Below are 21,159 nucleotides of genomic sequence, written 5' to 3' on the forward strand. Positions count from 1 at the left end.
GGTATTCTCGAAATATCTCTTCGGATTTTTAATCAGCTCACATAGAAAACAATAAATATATTAAATTCCTTAGCAGTTCAAAAAATCGGCCTTAAAAGATAGTTGGAAAGACTTTCAATTTTAAAGTTAAATATTTGTTTGTCCATGGCTGTTCGTTTGTCACCCACATGGATGTTCTGCGTTTTAACGTGCTAAACCGTATCCACAAATCACTGGCCTGCAACGGCTGACACCTTTCTCAGAAGACTTTATCCACACTTCCCAGCAGTTCTTTACCAACTAACCAACAGACAAGATGCTTTATTTTGTGGTTAAGTGTTTCATTCTGGTGATTCTGCCCAGGATCAGTCAGCAGGGAAATGACTTTACCACGCCCAGTGCCGCCTGGTTGGAGTATCAGCGGGAAAGATTTGGTATCAACAATCCCCTGATGGTCAGCTCCACCAAGGCACCCTCCGTAGGCGTAGTTGTGGTGACCCCAAATGTGGAGACCACCTCCAGGAAACATTCTTCCAATCCGCCCGAAAATTCAGGTCAGGAATCGGAGGAAGAGGAGGAGACCACAGAGCAGCCAGTGGAAGAAGAGGAACTGGAGGCTCCCAGTATACAAGGGTTTTTCAAATTCCTCAAAACCATGAAGAACACCTGGATAAAGAAATCAGGCCTAACATTCGGAAAAAAGATAAAGCTCTTACAAAATCTACGAGATAATCTTATGCGATTAATAGGTAAGTTCAAATAAGACTTTGAAAGTTATATATTTTTTTAGAATCGATGAAAGAATGCTAGCAAGTTATCAATATTAGGTCTAGTTTTCTAAAATTATTTTATTTTTAAACATCTCTATATTTTTTGAGTACTTTTTTTATAGGCATACGTTCTTAAATTAGTTTTTATAATATTTATTTATAACTTTTTTTCAAACAGAGCAACAGTTTGCGGTTCTTTGGCAGCCACCGGAGCGAAAAAGGCGACGTCGACGTGGTCTACTGGATGATTCGAGTATAGATTTCCCACCTGAGGCGGCACTCATGAGCATCAACTTCTTGACATTTGCCGTTTTCCTCATAAAACTGGTTATGGTACGTTGCACAAGGAATTACTTCTTGGAAATCACTATATATATTTAATAATTGCAGCAAGTGGTGAAGATTGTCAAAAGCAAGCATTATACACTTTCCGGTTTCACCTTCGCCCCAGAAGCCGCCAGACGTCCATAAAATATTTCTTTGAACTACATATATTTCTAAAACCCTAGTTTTAATGCTGAAATAAGAATAAATTTATTTGATATATTTAACTAATTAAATAACATGTTTTATCGGCCGAAAGTCTTAGCAACTATGGCCGATTCCTCCCTGTACCTTAAGTTTTAAACTTTTGGCAACAGAGTACAATAAATAAATAACATGTTTTATGTTCTCTTATTTTTTTTTAGCAAAATATTGATGAAAAATGTTTGAATATTATCCTTCCATTAAGATTTATTTTCCATCAATAATTAACTGTAGTTGACCGTTGATGGTATATTCAAAAATTAGATCAAGTATCGATGACTATCGATAGATCTGTACTAACCTCTTACAGCACTTAGCTTATGTCTGCACTCACCTGTGAGCAGCTGTTTTACTTTCCACGTGCAACGTTTGAATTGTTTTTAAAACACCTCCGAATATAAATATAAAAAAAACCTTATTAAAATGGAAGATGAAGCAGAAGTAGAGGCCGCGTGCTTTCACCAAAAGAACGATATTCTGTCCACCCGGAGTAAGCAATGAAATTTCGTTATATACCGCACAACAATAACTAAACATTCCATCATCCTTAGTGAAATTTCAGAATGGGTGCTTCTTGGGCAACGAGGAATATTACGCCGTTGAGAGCACTACGGATCGCAAAAGGAAGGCTGTGCTGGAGGCCGGTGACCATGTGTACACAGGAGACCTGCAGGATAGCCAGGATGTCGACTTCTATATCGCCGTGAGGAATAAGTCCACCAACAAAGTTCAAATCGTACCCGTGCAACAGGCACTGATGTCCAATCACATTTACAAGCAACTGGAGCGCGAGGGCAAAAAGATTCCCACGTTGAGCAAGGAGCACGCCAGCAAGAAGCTGCTCAAGGAGTTCGGCGGACGCAAGGCATCCCGATTCGTGGACAATCGCGAGCAGATGATGGTCAACGTGGATGTGGTGCGACAGGATCTGGATGAAACAGTCAAGTCAGTTGCGCAGAACGAAGATGAGGACGAAGACACGCTGGCGGATGTGACCGTCAACAACGAAGAGTACCTGGCCAGCATTGTGCCCAAGTTCGACAAGGAGGCCACCGAGCTGGATAGCGTCTACGATGTGGAAAATGTGATCCCGAAAGCTCTGCTCGATCGGCTGGACGAGGAGGCAAAGGTGGTGCTCTCGACGCCGGCCCAGACGCTCCCGTAAGTTGTTTAATACCAAACAAATGCTATAGAGGTCTAAACATCTCTTCATTTCAGCATCAAATCGGAATACCTCAAGTCTTGTTTGGTCCGCATTCAGGAAAAACCGGTCAGCTCCAAGAAGGACGTCCTCCACATCAAGCTTATCATCTACATGGACGCCCTGCAGTCGCTGATTTCCCTTCGTTCGCGGCAAATGCAGGGTAAGGAACTCTCGAGGATCACGGAAAAGATTGAGAATGATATACGCCATCGCTTCGCGGATCCCAATGTGGCCAAACGGGGAACTCGCACCAATTTCAGCAGTGAAAAGGCACTCACACACTTCATTGTGTTGGCCCTGCTCATCAGCGAGAAGTACGAGGTGGACATTAACGTCCTGTCCCGCGCCTTGGCCACAAGCAAGGATCGAATCAAGCAGTACGCCCACATTGTGAACGCCCTGCCCAAATCCCGCTCGGACACACTGGTCCTGCGCCTGCCCAGCAAAGTACCGGCACTTAAGTTGGGCCGTCGCTTCCAACGCAAGAAGTAGAGGGAGTATCTTCAAGGACACCGCGCCCGCCATCGATTTAACAAACCCGAAGGCGGGTCAATAAAGTTTATTTAAGACAAGTACTGAATATTGCTATTTTGAATCGGTCTTGGCTGTCGCTCACTGAAAAAGCGGTCTTTATTCAAACGGGAAGAAATATCCTGGGAAGCAATCTAGAGAATGGTCGTATCTTTAATATTCGGAAACCATTTTTATGCTGTTTCTGCCCAATTATGGCCACATTGTATAGTTTTATATTGCCTAAATAACAAACTCCACGATATATATAATCGATTTTAATTAAATAGCTGCCATGGAAACTGGAAATTTCACCAGGACTATCAAATACTTAAGCAACCACCAAATTCATTACACTTTTTGACATTTTTATTTAGTTTTTAGATTGAAAATCAAGAATAACATTAGGCGCGCACTCTGGCAACTAATAGTTGCTGGCAGCTGCTTGGAAACAACATTGTTTTCCGGTGTAATACCATAATTAATTTTGTCCTAGCAGCAGGATGGCCGATCAAATTGGGTATGTGTGTAGTTCTGTGTAGAGTGTGTACGACGGCAATCTTGTTAATCCCTCCCCCTTATCAGTTAGTTGCTATTATTGATTCCCCAAGTCCCGGGTGATGCCCCGCGACGGGAGTCCTCCTTCAGTTCGAGTCCCGAATCCTTCTAGTATCCTCCGTAATCTCCTCTCTAAACGGCTAGTCCGAAGACCGAAACGATGCAGTACATGGTCTTGTTCTCCCAGCGCACAGTGCAGGATCCGTCGGTGTCGTTGTTCCAGTAGCAGGAGCTGGCAGTGTGCAATCCCGCCCCGTTCTTCTGCATGATCATGGCGGTCACTATGTACTTGTAGGGCTTCTGCTCCTTGGTAAGGACCGTGAGGCAGTTCTCCACCACCTGGCCGGTCCAGTTGTTCACCTTGTCGTGCTGATAGGCATTGCCACCGATGGTCGTCTCGATGGCCTCCTTAATCGTCTTGCTCACGTCGTCCACAATGAACTGGCTTTCTTCGCGTGAGTCATCCATTTTCACAGCTTCGATTTAATTGTTCCGACAGCTGGTCAAAAATATATTATTCTATGGCTATGGTCCTTGTTGTTGTCCTTGTAGATGTGCGCGCGTTTTTGCGTTCGTCGGCGGCGTTTGGATAGGCGAAATAAAATATGTCGGGAGTTTTTTTTTCGAAGGGATGTGCGAAGCCTACTTGGGTTTTATTTGTCAGTATTTTCGGGGCGTCATGATGTGGGCAGACTGGGCGGGAACTTACCTGGAAAAACGGTCACATCGCGGGCGATTATAGCCACTGCACACCCCCACAGTTTTTTTTATCGAACCTCAAGTTTTAATATAATTAAAAATATTGCAATTTGACACCTATTACTGGTATTCTTTTCATTTAAAGATGTATTTAACCGCCACTTAACTCATTGCAAAGGGAAATGTCGACTAATTTCATAAAAATTCACTTGGAAATTGAAAGGCTCTAAGCTTGGTATAACTGAAAACCAGAGTATTACAATTATTATTTGATAAAGTATTTTTCAACTAAAAATCAAATAAATTAACATATATTTAGATTTTCTTGGCATATTTTCAACTTTAAAATGTAAAATTTAGAAGGTAGTATATTAAGTTCCTAAAAAAATGTGACATCTATTAAAAACTAAATAGGGCCGATTTATATTATTCTATTGCTTAGATTTTATGTTGAATTTTCAAAAATTCAGTTGCTTACTAATTCCATTTAAAATAAAATATATTCAACATATTTTTCACTTGACCGGAGTGGGAACGCACCATAATAGTAAGAGCAAATGAAAACAGTGTTGAAATACGGCAGAAACTGAAATCGTTATGGCGTTTCTTAAGATTTTTTCAGCTTTAGACCACGGTCACTCTGGCAGAACTAACATAACGGAACGGACGCGTTCGAGGCGCAATAAAAACTGAAAATAATTAATTTATTCCATAACACTGCTGCGACACCACCTAACAAAAAACCGAAGCATATCAAGGCAGACAAATATCGCTATTAAATAGCATAATTCAAAGTGATTCGGGCGTGTAATTCGTTATGGAAAAGTGCCTTGGTGTGTGTGTGCGTGCGTATAATTAAACAAAAGTATTAAGCAAACGAAGTCGCATATTTTGCAATTCGCGCTGCGAAATAATCGAGCAATAATTGTCGCAGCTGCGGGCGCACTTCCTTCTCCTGTTTCCTTTATTGTTTTTTTACTCGGATTCGCGCTACTACAATTGCAGCTGCTGTTCAGCTATTTAGCGCGCGTGTGTGTGTGTGTGTTTGCTGGCCGCTACTGTTGTTGTTTTTGTTTTTGGCTCACCTCTCGTTTAACCACCTTGAATGCGAGAGCGAGAGGGAGTGAGAGGGAAGAAGAGTGCAAAGTTGATGCCCGCGAGTGTGCGCGCACGCGTGTGTGTTTGTGTGTGTGTGTGACAACAAATTAACTGCGACTGTGTGCGTGCGGTCATTAGTCACTCTCTTTAACTTTGAACGTTTTTTGGTCCACCTTTTTTGGGCGCATCGCTAAAAGACAATACCAAAAACAGCAAAAACCTACTAAGCCAGCTTTGCGGATCGGATTTTCTGAATCAAATCGGATCGGAACGAATCGGACGTCGTCAAAAGGTTAGTTACCCTATCCCATCCTACCCGCAATTGATATTTAACCACATCACCCTAGCAACTTTGCTTTTATTTTCTTATATTTGCCACATCCACTTCCATTTCCATTGAAGTTTGCACAAGCTATTTACTTAATTGAAATTCCAGTCAAGGTCGTATTTGTTAATTAATTAATGTTTGCCTGGGTGACTAGTGTGGCAAGAAGAAACTTTGCTGCTATTGTACAATACAAAAATATTGCATAAACCGATATGCTACGTTAGCTCCGACTATTTACTGGCGCCATAGCGATAAGAAAGGGGGTGCAGTGACATTTATGGATGAGAGACCCATTTTTTAATAGTATGCGTTGGGGGAATTTTATGATGTAGACTGCATAATGTTCCATACACAGAAAAAAAAGCAATTAAAATATGATGTGCTATTCTGGTAAAAGAAAATCGGGTATAGTTCCAACCCATACAAACGCATTGTTATATTATGTTATTATTAAAAAAAAAAAACATACTTTTCTTATAAAATTGTATCAAATTGGTTTCATACACTATGAAGCTCCTTCTCTTTGGGCAATAAAATAGAAACCCCAATTTCGGTTTCGTTTTGTCACTTTCGGGCGCAGCAGGTGTTGCATTTGCGCTTACCTCACTTTCCAGCTGACTGACTTTCGACCGATCCTCACATGACACGCATATACCATATGGCAGTAAAGCACCCCTCTTTTCTCCGCCTCTGCTCGATGATAAAACCCTTTTGAGAGCAATCTCGTATATGCCGCAAACAGGAAATGTGTATCGTGGCAGTATATAAGAAATAAGTACTTAAAAATACAGAAAAATACATTATTATCAAAATGAATAAATTCTCATAGAGTAAATAGTAAACTTAATTCGTGATAGTTTATATACCAGTGTGTTCAGTCTTGATCATCGTCAAAGGCTGGGGTTTAATGTTTTTCCTGAGAACTAACGTCAATAAGTGTAGAGTTTGACTCGTTATAACATTGTTTTGTATATGAATGATATCATAAAACTGTCATAGGAACGATTTTGCAACAAGAAACTGAATAATAAATTCCTTTTATAACCTGAAGGCTATTTTTTTACAAGTGTAGTTTTTCCACTTTTTACGACTGAAATTGACTCCTACATGCAAATAGTATTCTTGGCTGTAACAAAAGATCCTTTTTATGGGTCTTTTAAAAAGAACATTGTTTTTCAAAGTGCCTGCAAGTGTTTTTCACTCACTGCTCGATTCACAAAAATGTGGGTGTGTTCGAAAGTGCTGATGCAAGCTTTCAGCTCTGATTGTATTCAACTTTGACCCACATTCGGCAAGTGTCTCGCCATGAAACGCACGAGTGGATTGGAGGCGGAGGAGGTCCCACTGTGATGGATTTCATCTGCAGCTCCTCACATCACATATTTTATATATTCGAACGTGCAATTTTTAGCCCGCATTGTTTGCCTAGAATTTGTGGGCATAACACAAAACTACATTGTAGTTTGCCTATCAATCGTTGTGTGTATGCAAATGCGCTTTTAGAACGAACTGCACGAGCTGGTACAAAAATACTGGAAGAGAGGAACAAAAAGCTATGACGAACAGGGAAACGTGCTGACAATGTAAATACTCATAGAATGGTGCTGTTGGTTTCGCCATCGTTTAATTCACCTATTTGGATTCTTTCCATTCCTTTTTCTTCTACAGACAGCAGGAAAACTTGCGCCGACAATGCAAAACCATGGGTTATATCCGAAAAACCCGTTTTCACCATTTGGGTTTTGCCCATGTTTTCGCTCCCTTTTTTCGCTCCGATTTTTTGCTATAGACTTTCTGATCTTTTGTTTTATTTTAGCCATTGCTCTAAAGCGCCAAATTTGCTGATCAAATATTTATCCACCATATGTGTACGCGTGTATATATGAATAGATTGTTGTCGCAACAGATTCAAGCTGTATCCACAAAACGCTCGTTAAATGCGTTAGCTATACCAAACAGAAAATCAAATTAATCTTTAACCCGCTGACGCTAAGGAGTACTTATTATTCGAGACTGTCCGCTAAAAGATCCCCAGAGCTCAATAAACCTTAACCTCAAAGACCCCCCATATAAAGCATGGCTCTGTTTCCATCCATCCATCCATCTGCATTGCTCTTCTTTATCGCTCTTGATGAAAATTGAATGATTTCGGCTTTGTTCTCTCCAGTAATTTGCTTTAATTGCATGAATGCATTGTGGGCACGTTTTACCCGATTCTTCTTTGCATTACTTTATGTTGAGCAGGTTTAAAAATGGTTTAAAAAAATTAAAATTAAAATAACCCGAAAATTGGGGCTTGTTTTTAGTTGAGTTCATTTAACTTGTCAGGCCTGCCATTAAATTCAATTGACTTCGGCGCGTTGCCTTCGTTTTGTCGTTCATCTGTTGGGGAAGCTTTTGTTGCCGCTGCTCCCGTTTGATATTTTTATGCTACACATTAAAAAATAAATGCATCTGTAAATAATTTTTTTGGTACAAAATAAAAACCTACATATATTGATTATGTTGAAAAGAAAAAAATATATCTAGGTACAAATATAACTTTTCTTATTTAAGCATTCGCGGAATTTTGAATCCATTTCTGGAGCAATTTGAGATATTTTCTTTCATTACTCATATGAAGTGATCACCCAAATATAATATCCAGCCTAAAATCTTATTTTCATATTCATTATATTTTCTGTCAATGAAAAAGTGGCTGAATATTTATAAATTACGTTAATGCACTAGCTGAATTTGTGCCGGTAAATAGTGTTCTCTTTATTCAAAGCGATTTTAACGATATGAATGTGACTCAGAAACGTGACATGTAGAAACACTTTCTTCCATTTTAAAATTCGCTTTAAAATTATATAATTTTTACTGTGTATTCCATAGAGAGGTTAATGATTTGCTCATGGAGCGTTCAAGTGGCGCAAGTCTGAGACTAATGGAGCATTTGTAGCCCTTTGTGATATGATTGTGGTCTAGTTTTTATTCGACCAGTGAAAATAAAAGCATTCAAGGTCGCCCCGCCCGTGTTGTAGGTGTGTGCCGTGCACGAAAATGTCGAAGTATCAGCAATTAAGAGAAAGAGAAATGTGTGTTGAACACAGTCTATTAAAAGCAGAGCATGGAAATTGCTCTTTTAAATGCAATACATTTAATTTCATTTCACTCCGATTCGATTATTAATAACGCTCTCACTCGGCTTTAATGCAACGTTTCCACCCCACAAACATACAGATGTACACATCCCACTTATAAATACAGAGATCGATGTGTTTGTCACTTTCTTTTGTTCTGCTTTCATTCGTCTGCCATTGTTCGTGAGAGTTTGCTCGGAACGTGCGGTCAAGCTTGAGGATGGCCTATACCAAAGTAAAAGTTGCCCGAACCAACCCAATCCCACACATTCTGTCAACTGATATAATCATCGGTTCGGATCCTACAAGATATCTCTACCTCTAACTGTTTCACTGGAAATCAGTTACAAGAGAACCCATGTCGGCAAATACTTAAAGCCCATACCGAAGAAACGAAGTAGCAATTAGCAAAGATTTTCACAGTCCTTATTCTCATCTAAAGTTGTAATGGGAGGGAGACGCCGTAGAAAACCGGTTAGTATTGCCTGGCATTGAGCTTGAACCGCAGAACTACAGGTAGCTTTTGTTACACACTTCCGAAGGCCTCAGCTCGTTTCCAGTTTTTGTTGATTGAAGAAAGAGCTTTGATTGAGCATTTTAGAAATCGTAGAATTAACGATTTCAGAATAAACCAGTCTTTAATCATTGCTTAAAACCAAACTTAACCAAAATAAAATAAACTAGCAAACCGGTTCTTCATTTTAGATGATCGCCTACCTTATAGACTATCTTAAGTAATAGTCCTCTTTTGGCACAGTTTATTTGCGCGATCCTCATTAACTCTTAATGCTGGATTGATTTATTTAATTGCCCTGATAACAAGTGTAAATATGCGAATGTAGAGCACCTCATAAACGCTCGATTTACCCCTCCATTAGGGTGATTACTTGATCAATTTTGCTCGGACGCCGCGGGGGAAAATAGGAAAAGGAAAGCGTGTTTGCAATTGTGATATACAATATATATCAGTCGGAATAGGCTGCTCTTGCTCTTGACTTTCTGCACATGCCCATACAAAGCGAATAGTTAAGGAAGGGGGCTGTGCAAATGATTAAATTGGCATTCAGAACCCCAACAAAGTGGGTGGGCTCCCTTTCTCTTGCTCTGCCTGCCATCATCACCTTCTGAAGGTGATTTTAATTAGATTGCAACTGCAAGGTTTATTCTCGTCCATTGCGGCTTTAACCGGTGAGAATGTGTCTGCGATTAGCGTCACAGTCAGTCAGTCACTCAGTCATTTGGTCGGCCAGTTACCCAATAATGGGCAAAATCAACAGTCAAACACTACAAATTTAGCTTTTCGTTCCCTCGCCATTTTTGTGTTTTGGAGGAGGCCGTTTCTTATGGCAGACATGAGAGATTTGCATGAATTTCGCATGCAACGATTATTTGTTATGATAGCTTGTTTATGTATCCAGCTGAAAGTTTTGAAAGTTGGCATAAAATCTAAAATAGAGATCTGTGTTCTTTTGTCCGTATGTATAGACATACAAACGATTCGTTAAATGCCTTATATTGTTTAGTTTCTTTGATCGACCATTGACTTTGGATGAATAAGTGTGTGTGTATATATTTTGAATTTCAAATCCCATCGCCAAATTGATCAATTCAAAGCAAATTGTATGGAAATTTACCAATTTATTTATAAATTGAATTTTTCTCAGTCAATTTTTTTTAACTTATAAAAGTGTGTTTCTTTTGAAGCTAGCTTATTCATTGAAGTTCCCCAACAATTCTCAGCGGAACACAATTTTCAAATAACCGGAAGTAATTACAAATATTTGTGAACTACTGTTTGTGTTGGCAAACAATAAGCATATGTAATTCCAGCCATATGCTAGAACTTTTTTACCACTAAAAATACACCCCTACCCAAGAGGCGGATTGTCGTACCTCCTCCCATTATTATATAGACAATATTTTTCCGCGATATATGCATCAGGGAATTCTTTATGTGACGCACTTATTTTCGAACGATCAGATCCATCTCCCGAGTCGCAAAAAAAATTGTATATATGTGTGTTTGGAAAGCTTTTATCAAATGACACCAGTATAAAGCCATTCTATGCCGCCCCCTGGCTGCTTAAAATATTTTGCGACTTAAATTGTTTATAATATTGTTTTGTTTACGCAAAACGTTTTGTTATTCTCACGAGAGTGCGACATTGGCTTTTTTCTCTTATCATTCGGCCATTGTGAATGTGTTTTCCATCTGAGGGAATATCCCACTTGCAGTCCATTTCAGCTGCGTTCTATGTAGATCGGTTCCAACATGTGCCGGGCACCGACAATCCAGAGAACTGGGGCAACTGCAGCAATCCACCTACTTATTTTCTGGTTCCGGCGTTAACTTGAAAACGTTTTATTCCTCTGTCATTGATATCACTTTTTCACTCTCTATCATCGCATGTGTGCTACGTGAAAAGCTGAAACAGAAATAGAAAAGACCGCAGTAATTAGCAGAAGAGCATTTGTTGTGGGGCTGAGAAGATGACGTAAATGTTCGCGAAACCCCCACAAAAATAACAAGTTTTTTATTTATTTTCTTGCTTTTTTCCAATTGCATCGTAAAGACAAAACAATAAAAAAACATTTCGGCTCTGTCGATTGATTGTTGTGTTTGCGTTTTAATTATGAATTTGCCCCAGGTGTTGATAGCTGAAAATCTCTGTGCGTGTGCTTTTGTATATCGCTTTACTAGATTAGGCTTTCTGGGTATTAACTACTTCATGTGAGTCATTCGACATCATTAGAGCCACTTTGGTTACCAATATACTTAATCGGTCTGTGTCCGACGCTTTTTTTATCTAAAAGTCTCAACTCGAGTCCCCCTTGTATTAAGTGCTTTAACTAATATCTTATCTGGTATTGTAAATTTAACTTGTTTTTTATTTATAAAGAAGGCAGCTGACCCTCTAATAAAAGAAAAAGTTGAATTTAATAAATTATTTTCAAATATAATGTATTTAAATTAGGGAAAATACATTTTTCTTCCAGGAAAGTGCATTGATTCTTGGAAAGTACTTTTCTAATCTGAATTGTAAATCAGTTGCTCATCTTACAGATTTTTATTTTTGTTTTAATGGACAGTAAACCCTCAGGCATAAATAATTTTCTGCTGCCATTCGATTTTTAGAGTTTTGACCTTTTACCTTAGTATTTTGTGTCCCCATCTTGACACATGTGAGATCTACATATATTTCCTCCCTATATTTCCCAGATTGTTCTACTCACAGAAACTCAGCAAACTCGTTGAAAAATTCGCATTCGTTTTTGTTTTAGAAATTTCGAGTAGATAAGTGCCACAGATAGTCAGTCACACAGATCAGATCACATTGGAGGGGTGCGAGTCTACGGTTTCGGAGCAACCCTCTATACAAGTTCCCTTCTCGTGAGTGTCGCTTATCGGGCCTCAAATATTTGCGATAAGAAAACTGATTTTGCATGTTTAATTAGAGAACGCCATTTGCCGAACTCCGTGCTGCTGCTCACGATTACAAGATAATTAATACCCTTTTTTTTTCCTTACCTTCTTCAATTGCAGAAAGTATGACCATTCCATCGAGACCGGCGCCGGCTCCACCGGGATCACGTGGCCAGAGCGCCGCGGCTGGGGCAAATGCCACCCTGGAGCAGCTGCGTCTTCAGCTGCAGCAGCAGCACATGCAGCAGCAGCAGGCCGCCGGCGGAGGACTCCAGAAGTTGACCATCAAGCTGCCGCCGCCGCCCAAGGGTCCGCTGCAGTCGCAGAACTTGCAGCACAAGCGGACCCCCGCCGCCGCCATCAACAATAATAATAACAACAGCCTTTTCGATGAGCCGACTGGAGGATCGAGCATCACCAGGAAGTTCCCACAGGCACGCTACACGCCGGCCACCAACTGGGAGGACGATCCATTTGGGGGCAACGGGAATGATCGCTTCAAGAAGATGCCTCCGCCGCGACCGCCGCCGCCCAAGGTGCTGGTCAATGGGCAGAACATGGCCAAGCCCAACTCCTCGACGGCATCGGCGGTCGCCGACAGAAGCAGACTCTTCTCGAACATCTTCCACCGCAAAAAGTCCACGTCCACGGCATCCGCCGCTGCTACCAAGGCTGCAGCCGAGAATCGCGTCTACGGCCTGAGCAGCGGCAATGCCGGGACACCAAGCCACAGCAGCGGTAGCATCAACAATGCCGCCTCCTCCTCGGCTGCCTTTACCAATGGGGATTGGAATGCCGTCTGGAACTCGGCCACCACCACCACCATATACACCACCTCGAGCAGCAGCCACAGTAGCTCCTCCCACTATGCCTCTCAGCAGACCGGCGATGCCCAGCTCATCAGCTTCGATTCGCCACCGTCGTCGCCCACCTTCACCCAAAAATCCAACAGCGACTGCGTCAGTGTGGACAGCTTCAGTTCGGACAGCAACTTCAGTTCGCCCAACAATGGCAGCGTTTCTCAGCCGGAGAGCGGATTCGAGGACGACTACCATCGATCGCGGCCATCCACACAGAGTCCGCTGGATCCGTGGGAGGCGGTGGACAGTAGCAATGGACACGGCGGCGTCGATAGCTTTGGCTCTGCTCCTGTGCGTCAGACCTACCAGTTGGCGGCACGCACCTCGGACAATCCGCTGTGCAATGGGAAGAGCCTGTTGCCGCCCACGCAGTCGCTTACAATGCCCACCATCATCAAGCCGAAGATATCGCAAAAGCCAAAGGCACCAAAGCCGCCGCCATTCATTGGGGGCGTGCCGCCAGGTTATGTCATGACTGGGGAATATGCTGGATCGGAGACACCACCATCGCCACCGATGCCCAAAGGACCACCACCGCCGCTGCCTGTTGGCGGAATATCACTGCTTGACGTGATCAACGGAAAGGTGGACGCTCTGGCGCTGAGCAACGGAAGCCAGGGCTACATGGAGGAGGAGATCGTTCCCTATGCCATCGCGCTCTATGATTTTGATGGCGTTGAGGAGGGTGATCTCAGCTTTAGGGTATGTTTTTGAAATCTTGAAATGCTAAGATCGGTATGATAACGTTAATTTTTGTAGGAGAGCGAGAAGATCTATTTGCTGGACCATCCCACGCCGGAGTGGATGCGCGGACGCACGCGATCCGGATGTGAGGGCGTATTTCCAGTTAACTACGTGGACATCAAAGTGCCATTGGGTGCCACTGGTGGCGGTGGTGCTGCTGCTCCAGCCGCTGCTGCTGCAGCAGCTCCACCGAGTCCTTCGCAACAGCAGCTGCCCACAGCGATCTGTTTGTATCACTTCCCTGGCGGAGTAGAAGGAGATCTGGCCTTGCAGGTAGTAATCCTTTAAGCCACCAACCTTACAATTTACTAAACTTGTTATATATCCACAGGAGAACGAATTGGTCACAGTGCTTTATAGAATAAACGAGGATTGGCTGTACGGCGAGGTGGGCGGTCGTCAGGGCCAGTTTCCGGCCAATTTTCTGGACCAGGTGCCTGCCAATCTGCCCACGTTGTAACCCGTACACACAGCCCGGAATCTTTAGCGATCTATCTATATATAATGTATACCCGAACATTGTCGATAACCGAGAAGACGTCAAGCGAACTGAATCATATACACACACATAAATAATTGTATTTTTACTATATTCTTTGCGAAAAATATTAAGAAACGAGCATATAGTCTAAGACAACTAACTTGTAAGAAAATCGAAAAATGTTTTAATGGCAGCAATGGACACATGCGCCCCCTTCAGTTCACCCCGCTTATACACGGGATCGATTTATTGATTTTATGTTTAAACCGCGAATGGAATTGTTTTGTTTACTGAATAATTCAATATTTATGTATTAGAAATTATTTGCTGATCCTTAAAGTATTCGCCCACGCCCCATAAGAACCCAAACCTAAACCAATAGAGCAGGCAAAAATGTTGTAAATAAGTTAAAATGTACGTGATTTCTATTAATGTTTAATTATTTAAATCGAGTTTAGTTAGACGCTTAGTTAGGCACATTTACAGATTCCAATTTATGATGCAAACCGTTTGTTTATGTATGCGTTTAAAGTCTTTAAAGTGCTTAGGGGAGTTCAATGTGAAGATGATTAATTATCTGTTCCAGAAAGAGAGTGCTACCCTCACCATTTGTAGGACTTATCATTTATCAAATATCAGGATATCCTAGCAATGAAGAATGTAAACTGAAATAAATGAAGATGATCACAAAAAAAACAGATAAAACATATTTTCCTGGTTGGCCGGGTGTTACATTTCAATCTGTGGTGTACGATTTTCAAATTGGGTTCCATTCGACCATCTCTGCCTATATAGCACACATCGGGAAACTTTTCGTCGTCAAGTGTCCGAGCAAAATTATTCTTTAGTCGTTTTGGAAGTGTTTTGAAGTCCACTCAACCGGTTATCCCAGCTCCGAGCAAACAAAATTATTTCCTTTGACAATTGCCCAGATTTTCGTTGGTTCCACAACCGTTTTGGTTCACACTCGGCTGAAGGTTTCTGGAAGTTATCGTCCACTTTGCTGCCATGTCCGGTGACTGCAACACATACTGCCCCAGTGCCTGCGATCCTTGCCAGGCTCCCACGGACTTTTCGCCATGTCCGCCGGGATCGACGTGTCCGCCGTGCGATTGCGGCGACTACGCAGGATGTTGCTACCAGCAGCCCCCTCGCACCATGCCCATCCTGCCTAAGTCGCACTTCATGCGCTCTACGGCTCCCCTGGACACGGACACCATCTATCGGCGCTCGTTCTATGCCAACTGTGGCGACAATCTGAGGGCTCGTCCGGTGATGCCCTGCTCCCAGATCCGAGCCTCTACGGCACCGTTGGAAAAGTGCACCATTCAGAAGCTGTCCTACATGCCACCATGTCCGGTGAAGCGGACACCACCTATCATCCCCATGGAGAGCGGTCTGCGCTTTGAGGGTCCCATCTACGCGATGACCTCGCAGAAGCACGACTACGTGCCCAAGGGGATCGTGAAGCGAGATCCCATTGTGCCGCGGGTGGCCATCTGCACGTCGAATGCGCCCATGGAGCGCTGCACCATCCAGAAGCTGAGCTACATGCCCATCGACGTGTGCCAGAATCCGCCGCCCAAGGCAATGATCCAGGGCTCGCACTACTGTAAGCCGGCTGGTCCGATGGAGCGCTGCACAATCCAGAAGTTGTCCTACATGCCGGTCTGCCTGCCGGCCAAGGAACCCACGCCCTGGGCCGACAAGATCCGCTGTGTGCCGCCGCGGTACTCCAACGTCTGCACCACCTACAACCTGAGCTACATGCCCAACTGCAATGAGGCGCGAACGGCTCCAGTGACACCACTGACCACTTTGCGCTTCTGTGGCAATGACTCTGGGTCCGGAAGTACGGTTTACAAGCTCAGCTACATGCCAGTTGATGCCTCCAGGACCAAGCCGGCTCCTGTCCTGCCCAGGGACACTTTCTGCAGGCCCAGTGGACCGCTCGAGAGGTGCACCATTCAAAAGGTACATTTTAAATGGGTCTTTTAAGCTAACCAGATTAATATACCTTTATCCCTCACTCCCTAGCTGTCCTATCAGCCCAACTGCACGGAGCGCACTCCGCCCATCCGGCCGATGGAAAATGGACTGCGATTCGATGGGCCCATGTATGCGATGACCACCCAGAAGCACGACTTTGTGGCCAAGCCACATGTGAGGCGGGCACCAATCATGCCAAGAACCGCCTTCTGCCGTCCCACTGGGGCCATGGAGCGCTGCACGGTGAACAAGCTGTCCTACATGCCCGTGGACGTCACCTGCTTCCCTCGGGCGGAGTCCGTTCGTCCGCGACAGGGCTTCTGCCGCAACGAGGGTCCCATGGAGAAGTGCACCACGTACAAGCTCAGCTACTTGCCAAACTGTGTGCCGCCCAAGGAGCCGCTGCCCTGGGCCCGGTACACATCCTACTGTCGTCCTACCGGTCCCATCGAGAAGTGTACTATCCAGAAACTCAGCTACGGCCCGCCGGGTGCCTTCCAGCGTTGTGGTGGTAGGTTGAAATACCAGTTAGTCCTTAACATATTTGAAAAAAATCTTATTAAACCCACAGGTCCTTGTGGAACTGGCGGTGGCGATGGCACCTTCCCCAAGGCCGGAATTTGTTAACCTGGAAATACATTTTGATTGCTCTCCAAGTGCCCTGCTCCTACGCTTAACCCGAGTTCTACGTTTTATGTTATTCCAAAATCATCCCGTCCAGGTCTCCAATCAAAAACGTTATGTCCTAGTTTTAAAGGTGATTCCGTTTGCGTAACTGTCCTAATTAACACAACGTTTCCCTTGCTCCTCAGTCCATTTTATCCATTTTGTCAATCTCATATGTACATGTCTACAGAAAATTGCAAGTGCTCCCATGCTTGGCTTACGAATTAAGGTGTATTCCTCATTGTCAAATTACAGTATGTTCACAGAAATATAGAAATCCAGTAGAACATAGAATAACTAACAGTGTTTAATTGAATTTGTACAACTAAGTCTAGGGGATTTCGTCTCAAACCATTTGGATCTGCAGCCTCCGTTTGCTGGCCTCTCTTCGCTTCTTGTCGCGCTTCTTGCGAGCCTGTGTGGCCTCTCGGAAGAGCTGGACACCATCACGCTGTTCCACCTCGGTTTGGAGCAGTGCCAGCCCATGCAGGTTCCAGCCCAAGACATCCCGCAGTTGGCCGACGTCCCTTTTGAGCATCGCGAGGAGCTTGACCAGTAGAGGCTTCATGTTCTTGGCCGCCGAGATGGGTTTCATGTGCACCTTGAACAGGAAGATGGTGACGCGACAGAGCAGCTCCAGTTGATCGGGTCGCTGGGTCAGCAGAGTGGGCAGGCGCTCGAGAACTTCGCACACAGTGGAGAAGGGCAGCAGAAGCAGCGCCTCCTCCAGATCCGAGGCTCGTATCCGCATAAAGGTGCTGACCAGGAAGTCCACGGGATTCTTGGCCTGTAGCGCCTGCATCAGAGGATGCAATTCAGGCTTATCCTCGGCCTCGAGCTCAAACTGTTTGGATATTTCCAGGCATTCGAGAATCGATTCGGCAGACTGCTCGGAACCCACTGTCTTACGGGAGGGCATCTTGAGACCAGGAAGCAGGGGAACTGTGTTATCCTCTCCCGTGGCCAATTGCTCGTTCTCCATTTGCTCTCGCTCCTCCTCCTGCACATCCTTTAGCACAATGGTCTCGTCTGTTCGCTCGTACATCCTGAGAGTTCGATCAGAACCGCAGGTGACCAGATATCGACCGTTTGGGGATACGGATAGACAGTACGCCTCCCCTATATGACCAGGCAAGGTAAGAATCTTCTCGAAGTTGTCGCCGTCCCACTGCTTGACCTTGCCGTCCTTGCCGCAGGTAAAGAACATGTGAGTTTTGGGTATGAACTGTACACTCATCACCGAATCGTCGTGGGCAAAGATAGAGCGATGGCAGTCTCCAAAGTTTAAGCCCCACACCTTAACGTTACGATCTGCCGATCCGGTCACGATAAGGTTGGAGTCATAGGAGATGTCCAGGCAAAGCACAGGTAACTTGTGGCCATACAGAGAAAGATAGAACTTGAATGTGTCCAGGAAGAAGATCTTGACGGTGGCGTCCAGCAAACCGACAGCCAGGTACTTCATGTCTGGACTGACGCCCACGCAGAGCACGGTCTCCTCCAGCTTCAAAGTGTTTTTGTGCAGCAGGGACAGCACCTTGGTCTGAGCATCGCCTTCACCGGCATCAATCAGTTCGAAGGTCCAGATCTTTAGCGTGGTATCGCCGCTGCCAGTGACGCATCCCTTCTGATCGGGCAGTATGGCAATGGACCACAGCTCGCTTTCGTGCGCGGGTATCTCCTCCACAATATCAGCCGCTGCCACGTCCACAATGAGAAGCTTGCCGCTCTTCATGCCCAGAAGGGCGTAGTGATCGCCGGGAACGAACTTCGAGCAGAGGATGTAATCCGTAGGCACAGTTCGCAGGCACTGCATGGCATCACGATCCCAAAACTTGAAGGATTCTCCTGCGCCCGAGCCCACGGCCAGGGAATCGTTACTGAAGCACACGGATCGCACTTCCGACTGGTGTCCCAATCGGGTAAGTGACCTTAGCAGCTTCACGCTTGGATCGGCTGCCTTGCGTGTCTTGACAGACGCCTCCAGCGAGTACAACACCAGGCTGTTGTTGGCCAAACTGACCAGGACACGCAGTTCCTGGTTCTGACCCAAGACCACATCGATGGATTTTATCTTTTGCTTGGCTCGGATGCTTTCCAGTCGCTTGATTTCGTCACTCAGCGACTGTTCGGTGGACAACTTGGCTTCCTCTGAGCCATCCTCCTCTGCGGCCTTTTTTTCTTTCTTCAGCCGCTTGGCCAGACGCTTTTTCACCTCCTCCAACGTGCAGATGTAAAAGTTCTCAATTAAATCGTTGGTGCCGTGGCAGCTAAGAACTCGTTCACTGGGATCGGTGACCAGGTTAACGGTGCGACCCTTTCCAGCCCGCTGAATGGTGCCGCAGTTGCTCACACTGATGGGACTAATGGTGTCCTCGTCCTCAATGGAAAGGCCCTGAACGGCCGACTCCAGGGACTCGGTGATTGCGCCATCGTGCTTCCTCAGGCGGTAAACATTCATACCGCTCTCACCGGCTCCGGCGACCATCAGATCCCCAATAAAGGCCAGTGCCCAGACCTCTGTTCGATTATCCACGATGGTCTTGAAGCAGAACTGCGTCTCTAGGTTCCAGAACTTGATCTGTGTGTCCTTCGAGCAGCTGACCACGATGCTGTCGTCCACAACTCTTTGAAGGAAATGGGCATCCGTGATGGCGGCATTGTGGCCGCTCAACCGGGCTCTTCCCGCCTGCTCTACCACATCGACGACGACCAGTTCGGTGTCCAGACCTCCGCTGACTAGGCGCATGCCCTGCAGATCATACCGCAGGATGCTCACCGCGTTCTTGTGCAGCGCCAGAGTGCAGATGGGATCGTAGTACCTGTCCGAGCTGAGATCGAAGATCTGGACCATGCCATCCGCATAGCCCACTGCGATGTGCAGGTGATCTGGCGAGACCCTCAGACAGGTGACTTCGAACTTCTCACGTCGCAGCGTCAGCTTGCGATCGCCCATTCTGGGGGTAATAAATGGTTAATTGTAGTTTAAGGATGTAAAATAACTATGTACGCAAATCCTACCTTAAATCCCACACGATCACATTCTCAGCTGCTGGAGCGGCCACATATCGGCCCTCCGTCTTGTCCACAATGGCAAAGTTCACATTGGCACGCCCGGAGGTGATGATATTGAAGCTGTCTATAGCCCGGTAGGCCAAATATTGTTTAGTCAAGCCCATTGCAGCATTAAAAACACAAAAGGTAAATTCAAAACGCGTTTCACGTGTTAAGAGATGGAACTAAATCGATTTTTATTTGATACTATCGATTGTTTGAGAAACTTCATTATCGATACTGAGCCCATTGGTTGGCAACGCGATTGTCTGGCAACGCCGCCAGATTTCCGTTGGGCGCCTGCGCTTTTGAAACTTTAAATGTTAACAAACCCACCCCAAAACCGATTAAGACAACTCTGATTAGCCAATTCAATCTGCAGTACTTGCACAAATAGTTGATAAAGAATATCTGTAAAATGTCTGCTTATCCCAGTGCTTCCGCCTCCCAGTCGACAGGTAAAACAAATAATGCCTGTTTTACCAACTTTCACTGATAACTGAATGGCCAAAACCTCTTAGGAACTTCGGACCTGGACACAGAATCCGTGGAGGTTTTGCGGGAGCGGCTCAGCACCATGAAGCGGCTGATGGCCGAGCGGACGTCCCAGCAGCAGAACAACCCGGCGACCACGGAGGAGATATTCTCCACCAAGCGCCATCGATCGGCGGGCATTATTGACGGCAACTTCCTGAGCATCGCCTTTGGCGGGGCTCTGCTGGTCATTATCACGGTTTCGGTGTACGCTTTCTACAATCTCTACCATGCCATACTCAAGAAGTTTCCCTCTCGCCACGAGGAGCTGTAAACGGTGCCAAAATGTTCGGGGGTTTTCTCCACTTGAAATGTACGAGTCTCTGCATTTAATAATAAATTGTAGCTTGAATTTTAACTACGAAAGTGAAAAGACCTTGGGGGCATCTGCTGTTTTGCATTCGGGTTAATCAACGCCTTTTATTGGAGTTCAACTCATACAAAAATCAATATTTTATTTACTTTTTACATCTTTTACGTTTTCATCATTTGGTTCGAATTACAACTAAGTGGAGAAAACTGAATGCATGGACAGCAAAAACAAAAAGGGCGTTTTGGAATATGATGCTGCTATGAAAAATAATCAAAATATAACACAGGTGTACAAT

At 44.6% G+C, this 21,159-nt stretch overlaps 7 protein-coding genes across 8 annotated transcripts; 5 read left to right on the forward strand and 2 right to left on the reverse strand.

Annotated features, from left to right (window-relative positions):
• Positions 1 to 51: 51 nt before the first annotated feature.
• LOC119562879 lies at positions 52 to 1,270 on the forward strand. The gene is made up of 3 exons (XM_037875994.1): positions 52 to 728; positions 928 to 1,082; positions 1,140 to 1,270. Exons 1-3 carry the CDS (start codon positions 296 to 298, stop codon positions 1,218 to 1,220), a joined length of 669 nt encoding a protein of 222 aa, XP_037731922.1. The 5' UTR covers positions 52 to 295; the 3' UTR covers positions 1,221 to 1,270.
• Positions 1,271 to 1,626: 356 nt separating this feature from the next.
• On the forward strand, positions 1,627 to 3,061 carry LOC119563073. Its single transcript, XM_037876288.1, has 3 exons — positions 1,627 to 1,767; positions 1,829 to 2,438; positions 2,496 to 3,061. The coding sequence occupies exons 1-3, from the start codon at positions 1,701 to 1,703 to the stop codon at positions 2,971 to 2,973; spliced, it is 1,155 nt and encodes a 384-aa protein (XP_037732216.1). The 5' UTR covers positions 1,627 to 1,700; the 3' UTR covers positions 2,974 to 3,061.
• A 277-nt stretch (positions 3,062 to 3,338) lies between these two features.
• Positions 3,339 to 4,206, reverse strand: LOC119563074 (dynein light chain Tctex-type). The gene has a single exon (XM_037876289.1). It carries the CDS (start codon positions 4,015 to 4,017, stop codon positions 3,682 to 3,684), a length of 336 nt encoding a protein of 111 aa, XP_037732217.1. The 5' UTR covers positions 4,018 to 4,206; the 3' UTR covers positions 3,339 to 3,681.
• A 680-nt stretch (positions 4,207 to 4,886) lies between these two features.
• On the forward strand, positions 4,887 to 14,439 carry LOC119563528 (actin cytoskeleton-regulatory complex protein PAN1). Of its 2 annotated transcripts, none has more exons than XM_037876997.1 (4): positions 4,887 to 5,638; positions 12,344 to 13,785; positions 13,843 to 14,100; positions 14,159 to 14,439. In XM_037876997.1, exons 2-4 carry the CDS (start codon positions 12,349 to 12,351, stop codon positions 14,285 to 14,287), a joined length of 1,824 nt encoding a protein of 607 aa, XP_037732925.1. In that variant the 5' UTR covers positions 4,887 to 5,638; positions 12,344 to 12,348; the 3' UTR covers positions 14,288 to 14,439. The 2 variants fall into 2 exon arrangements, with proteins under 2 accessions (XP_037732925.1, XP_037732927.1); XM_037876999.1 differs by lacking the exon at positions 4,887 to 5,638 and adding an exon at positions 12,028 to 12,190.
• A 617-nt stretch (positions 14,440 to 15,056) lies between these two features.
• LOC119563529 (stabilizer of axonemal microtubules 1) lies at positions 15,057 to 17,213 on the forward strand. The gene is made up of 3 exons (XM_037877000.1): positions 15,057 to 16,282; positions 16,346 to 16,808; positions 16,869 to 17,213. The coding sequence occupies exons 1-3, from the start codon at positions 15,317 to 15,319 to the stop codon at positions 16,922 to 16,924; spliced, it is 1,485 nt and encodes a 494-aa protein (XP_037732928.1). The 5' UTR covers positions 15,057 to 15,316; the 3' UTR covers positions 16,925 to 17,213.
• LOC119563527 (WD repeat-containing protein 3) lies at positions 17,176 to 20,203 on the reverse strand. Its single transcript, XM_037876996.1, has 2 exons — positions 19,985 to 20,203; positions 17,176 to 19,920 (listed from the first exon to the last, which is right to left on the reverse strand). Exons 1-2 carry the CDS (start codon positions 20,140 to 20,142, stop codon positions 17,310 to 17,312), a joined length of 2,769 nt encoding a protein of 922 aa, XP_037732924.1. The 5' UTR covers positions 20,143 to 20,203; the 3' UTR covers positions 17,176 to 17,309.
• Positions 20,204 to 20,326: 123 nt separating this feature from the next.
• Positions 20,327 to 20,944, forward strand: LOC119563532. Its single transcript, XM_037877004.1, has 2 exons — positions 20,327 to 20,475; positions 20,539 to 20,944. Exons 1-2 carry the CDS (start codon positions 20,436 to 20,438, stop codon positions 20,823 to 20,825), a joined length of 327 nt encoding a protein of 108 aa, XP_037732932.1. The 5' UTR covers positions 20,327 to 20,435; the 3' UTR covers positions 20,826 to 20,944.
• Positions 20,945 to 21,159: the final 215 nt, after the last annotated feature.

The sequence above is a fragment of the Drosophila subpulchrella genome, chromosome 3R (assembly GCF_014743375.2).
Source record: "Drosophila subpulchrella strain 33 F10 #4 breed RU33 chromosome 3R, RU_Dsub_v1.1 Primary Assembly, whole genome shotgun sequence".
Classification (NCBI taxonomy): domain Eukaryota; kingdom Metazoa; phylum Arthropoda; class Insecta; order Diptera; family Drosophilidae; genus Drosophila; species Drosophila subpulchrella.

Excerpts from the sequence above, each read along its gene's own strand:
- LOC119563529 (XM_037877000.1), top strand. The coding sequence starts at position 15,317 with ATGTCCGGTGACTGCAACACATACTGCCCCAGTGCCTGCGATCCTTGC. Across the intron at positions 16,283-16,345 it reads AGAGGTGCACCATTCAAAAG|CTGTCCTATCAGCCCAACTG; the intron begins GTACATTTTAAA and ends CTCACTCCCTAG. Across the intron at positions 16,809-16,868 it reads TGCCTTCCAGCGTTGTGGTG|GTCCTTGTGGAACTGGCGGT; the intron begins GTAGGTTGAAAT and ends TTAAACCCACAG.
- LOC119562879 (XM_037875994.1), top strand. The coding sequence starts at position 296 with ATGCTTTATTTTGTGGTTAAGTGTTTCATTCTGGTGATTCTGCCCAGG. Across the intron at positions 729-927 it reads TAATCTTATGCGATTAATAG|AGCAACAGTTTGCGGTTCTT; the intron begins GTAAGTTCAAAT and ends TTTTTCAAACAG. Across the intron at positions 1,083-1,139 it reads TCCTCATAAAACTGGTTATG|CAAGTGGTGAAGATTGTCAA; the intron begins GTACGTTGCACA and ends TAATAATTGCAG.
- LOC119563073 (XM_037876288.1), top strand. The coding sequence starts at position 1,701 with ATGGAAGATGAAGCAGAAGTAGAGGCCGCGTGCTTTCACCAAAAGAAC. Across the intron at positions 1,768-1,828 it reads CGATATTCTGTCCACCCGGA|TGAAATTTCAGAATGGGTGC; the intron begins GTAAGCAATGAA and ends CATCATCCTTAG. Across the intron at positions 2,439-2,495 it reads ACGCCGGCCCAGACGCTCCC|CATCAAATCGGAATACCTCA; the intron begins GTAAGTTGTTTA and ends TCTTCATTTCAG.
- LOC119563532 (XM_037877004.1), top strand. The coding sequence starts at position 20,436 with ATGTCTGCTTATCCCAGTGCTTCCGCCTCCCAGTCGACAG. Across the intron at positions 20,476-20,538 it reads TTCCGCCTCCCAGTCGACAG|GAACTTCGGACCTGGACACA; the intron begins GTAAAACAAATA and ends AAAACCTCTTAG.
- LOC119563074 (XM_037876289.1), bottom strand. The coding sequence starts at position 4,017 with ATGGATGACTCACGCGAAGAAAGCCAGTTCATTGTGGACGACGTGAGC.
- LOC119563528 (XM_037876997.1), top strand. The coding sequence starts at position 12,349 with ATGACCATTCCATCGAGACCGGCGCCGGCTCCACCGGGATCACGTGGC. Across the intron at positions 13,786-13,842 it reads AGGGTGATCTCAGCTTTAGG|GAGAGCGAGAAGATCTATTT; the intron begins GTATGTTTTTGA and ends TAATTTTTGTAG. Across the intron at positions 14,101-14,158 it reads AAGGAGATCTGGCCTTGCAG|GAGAACGAATTGGTCACAGT; the intron begins GTAGTAATCCTT and ends ATATATCCACAG.
- LOC119563527 (XM_037876996.1), bottom strand. The coding sequence starts at position 20,142 with ATGGGCTTGACTAAACAATATTTGGCCTACCGGGCTATAGACAGCTTC. Across the intron at positions 19,921-19,984 it reads GTGATCGTGTGGGATTTAAG|AATGGGCGATCGCAAGCTGA; the intron begins GTAGGATTTGCG and ends TATTACCCCCAG.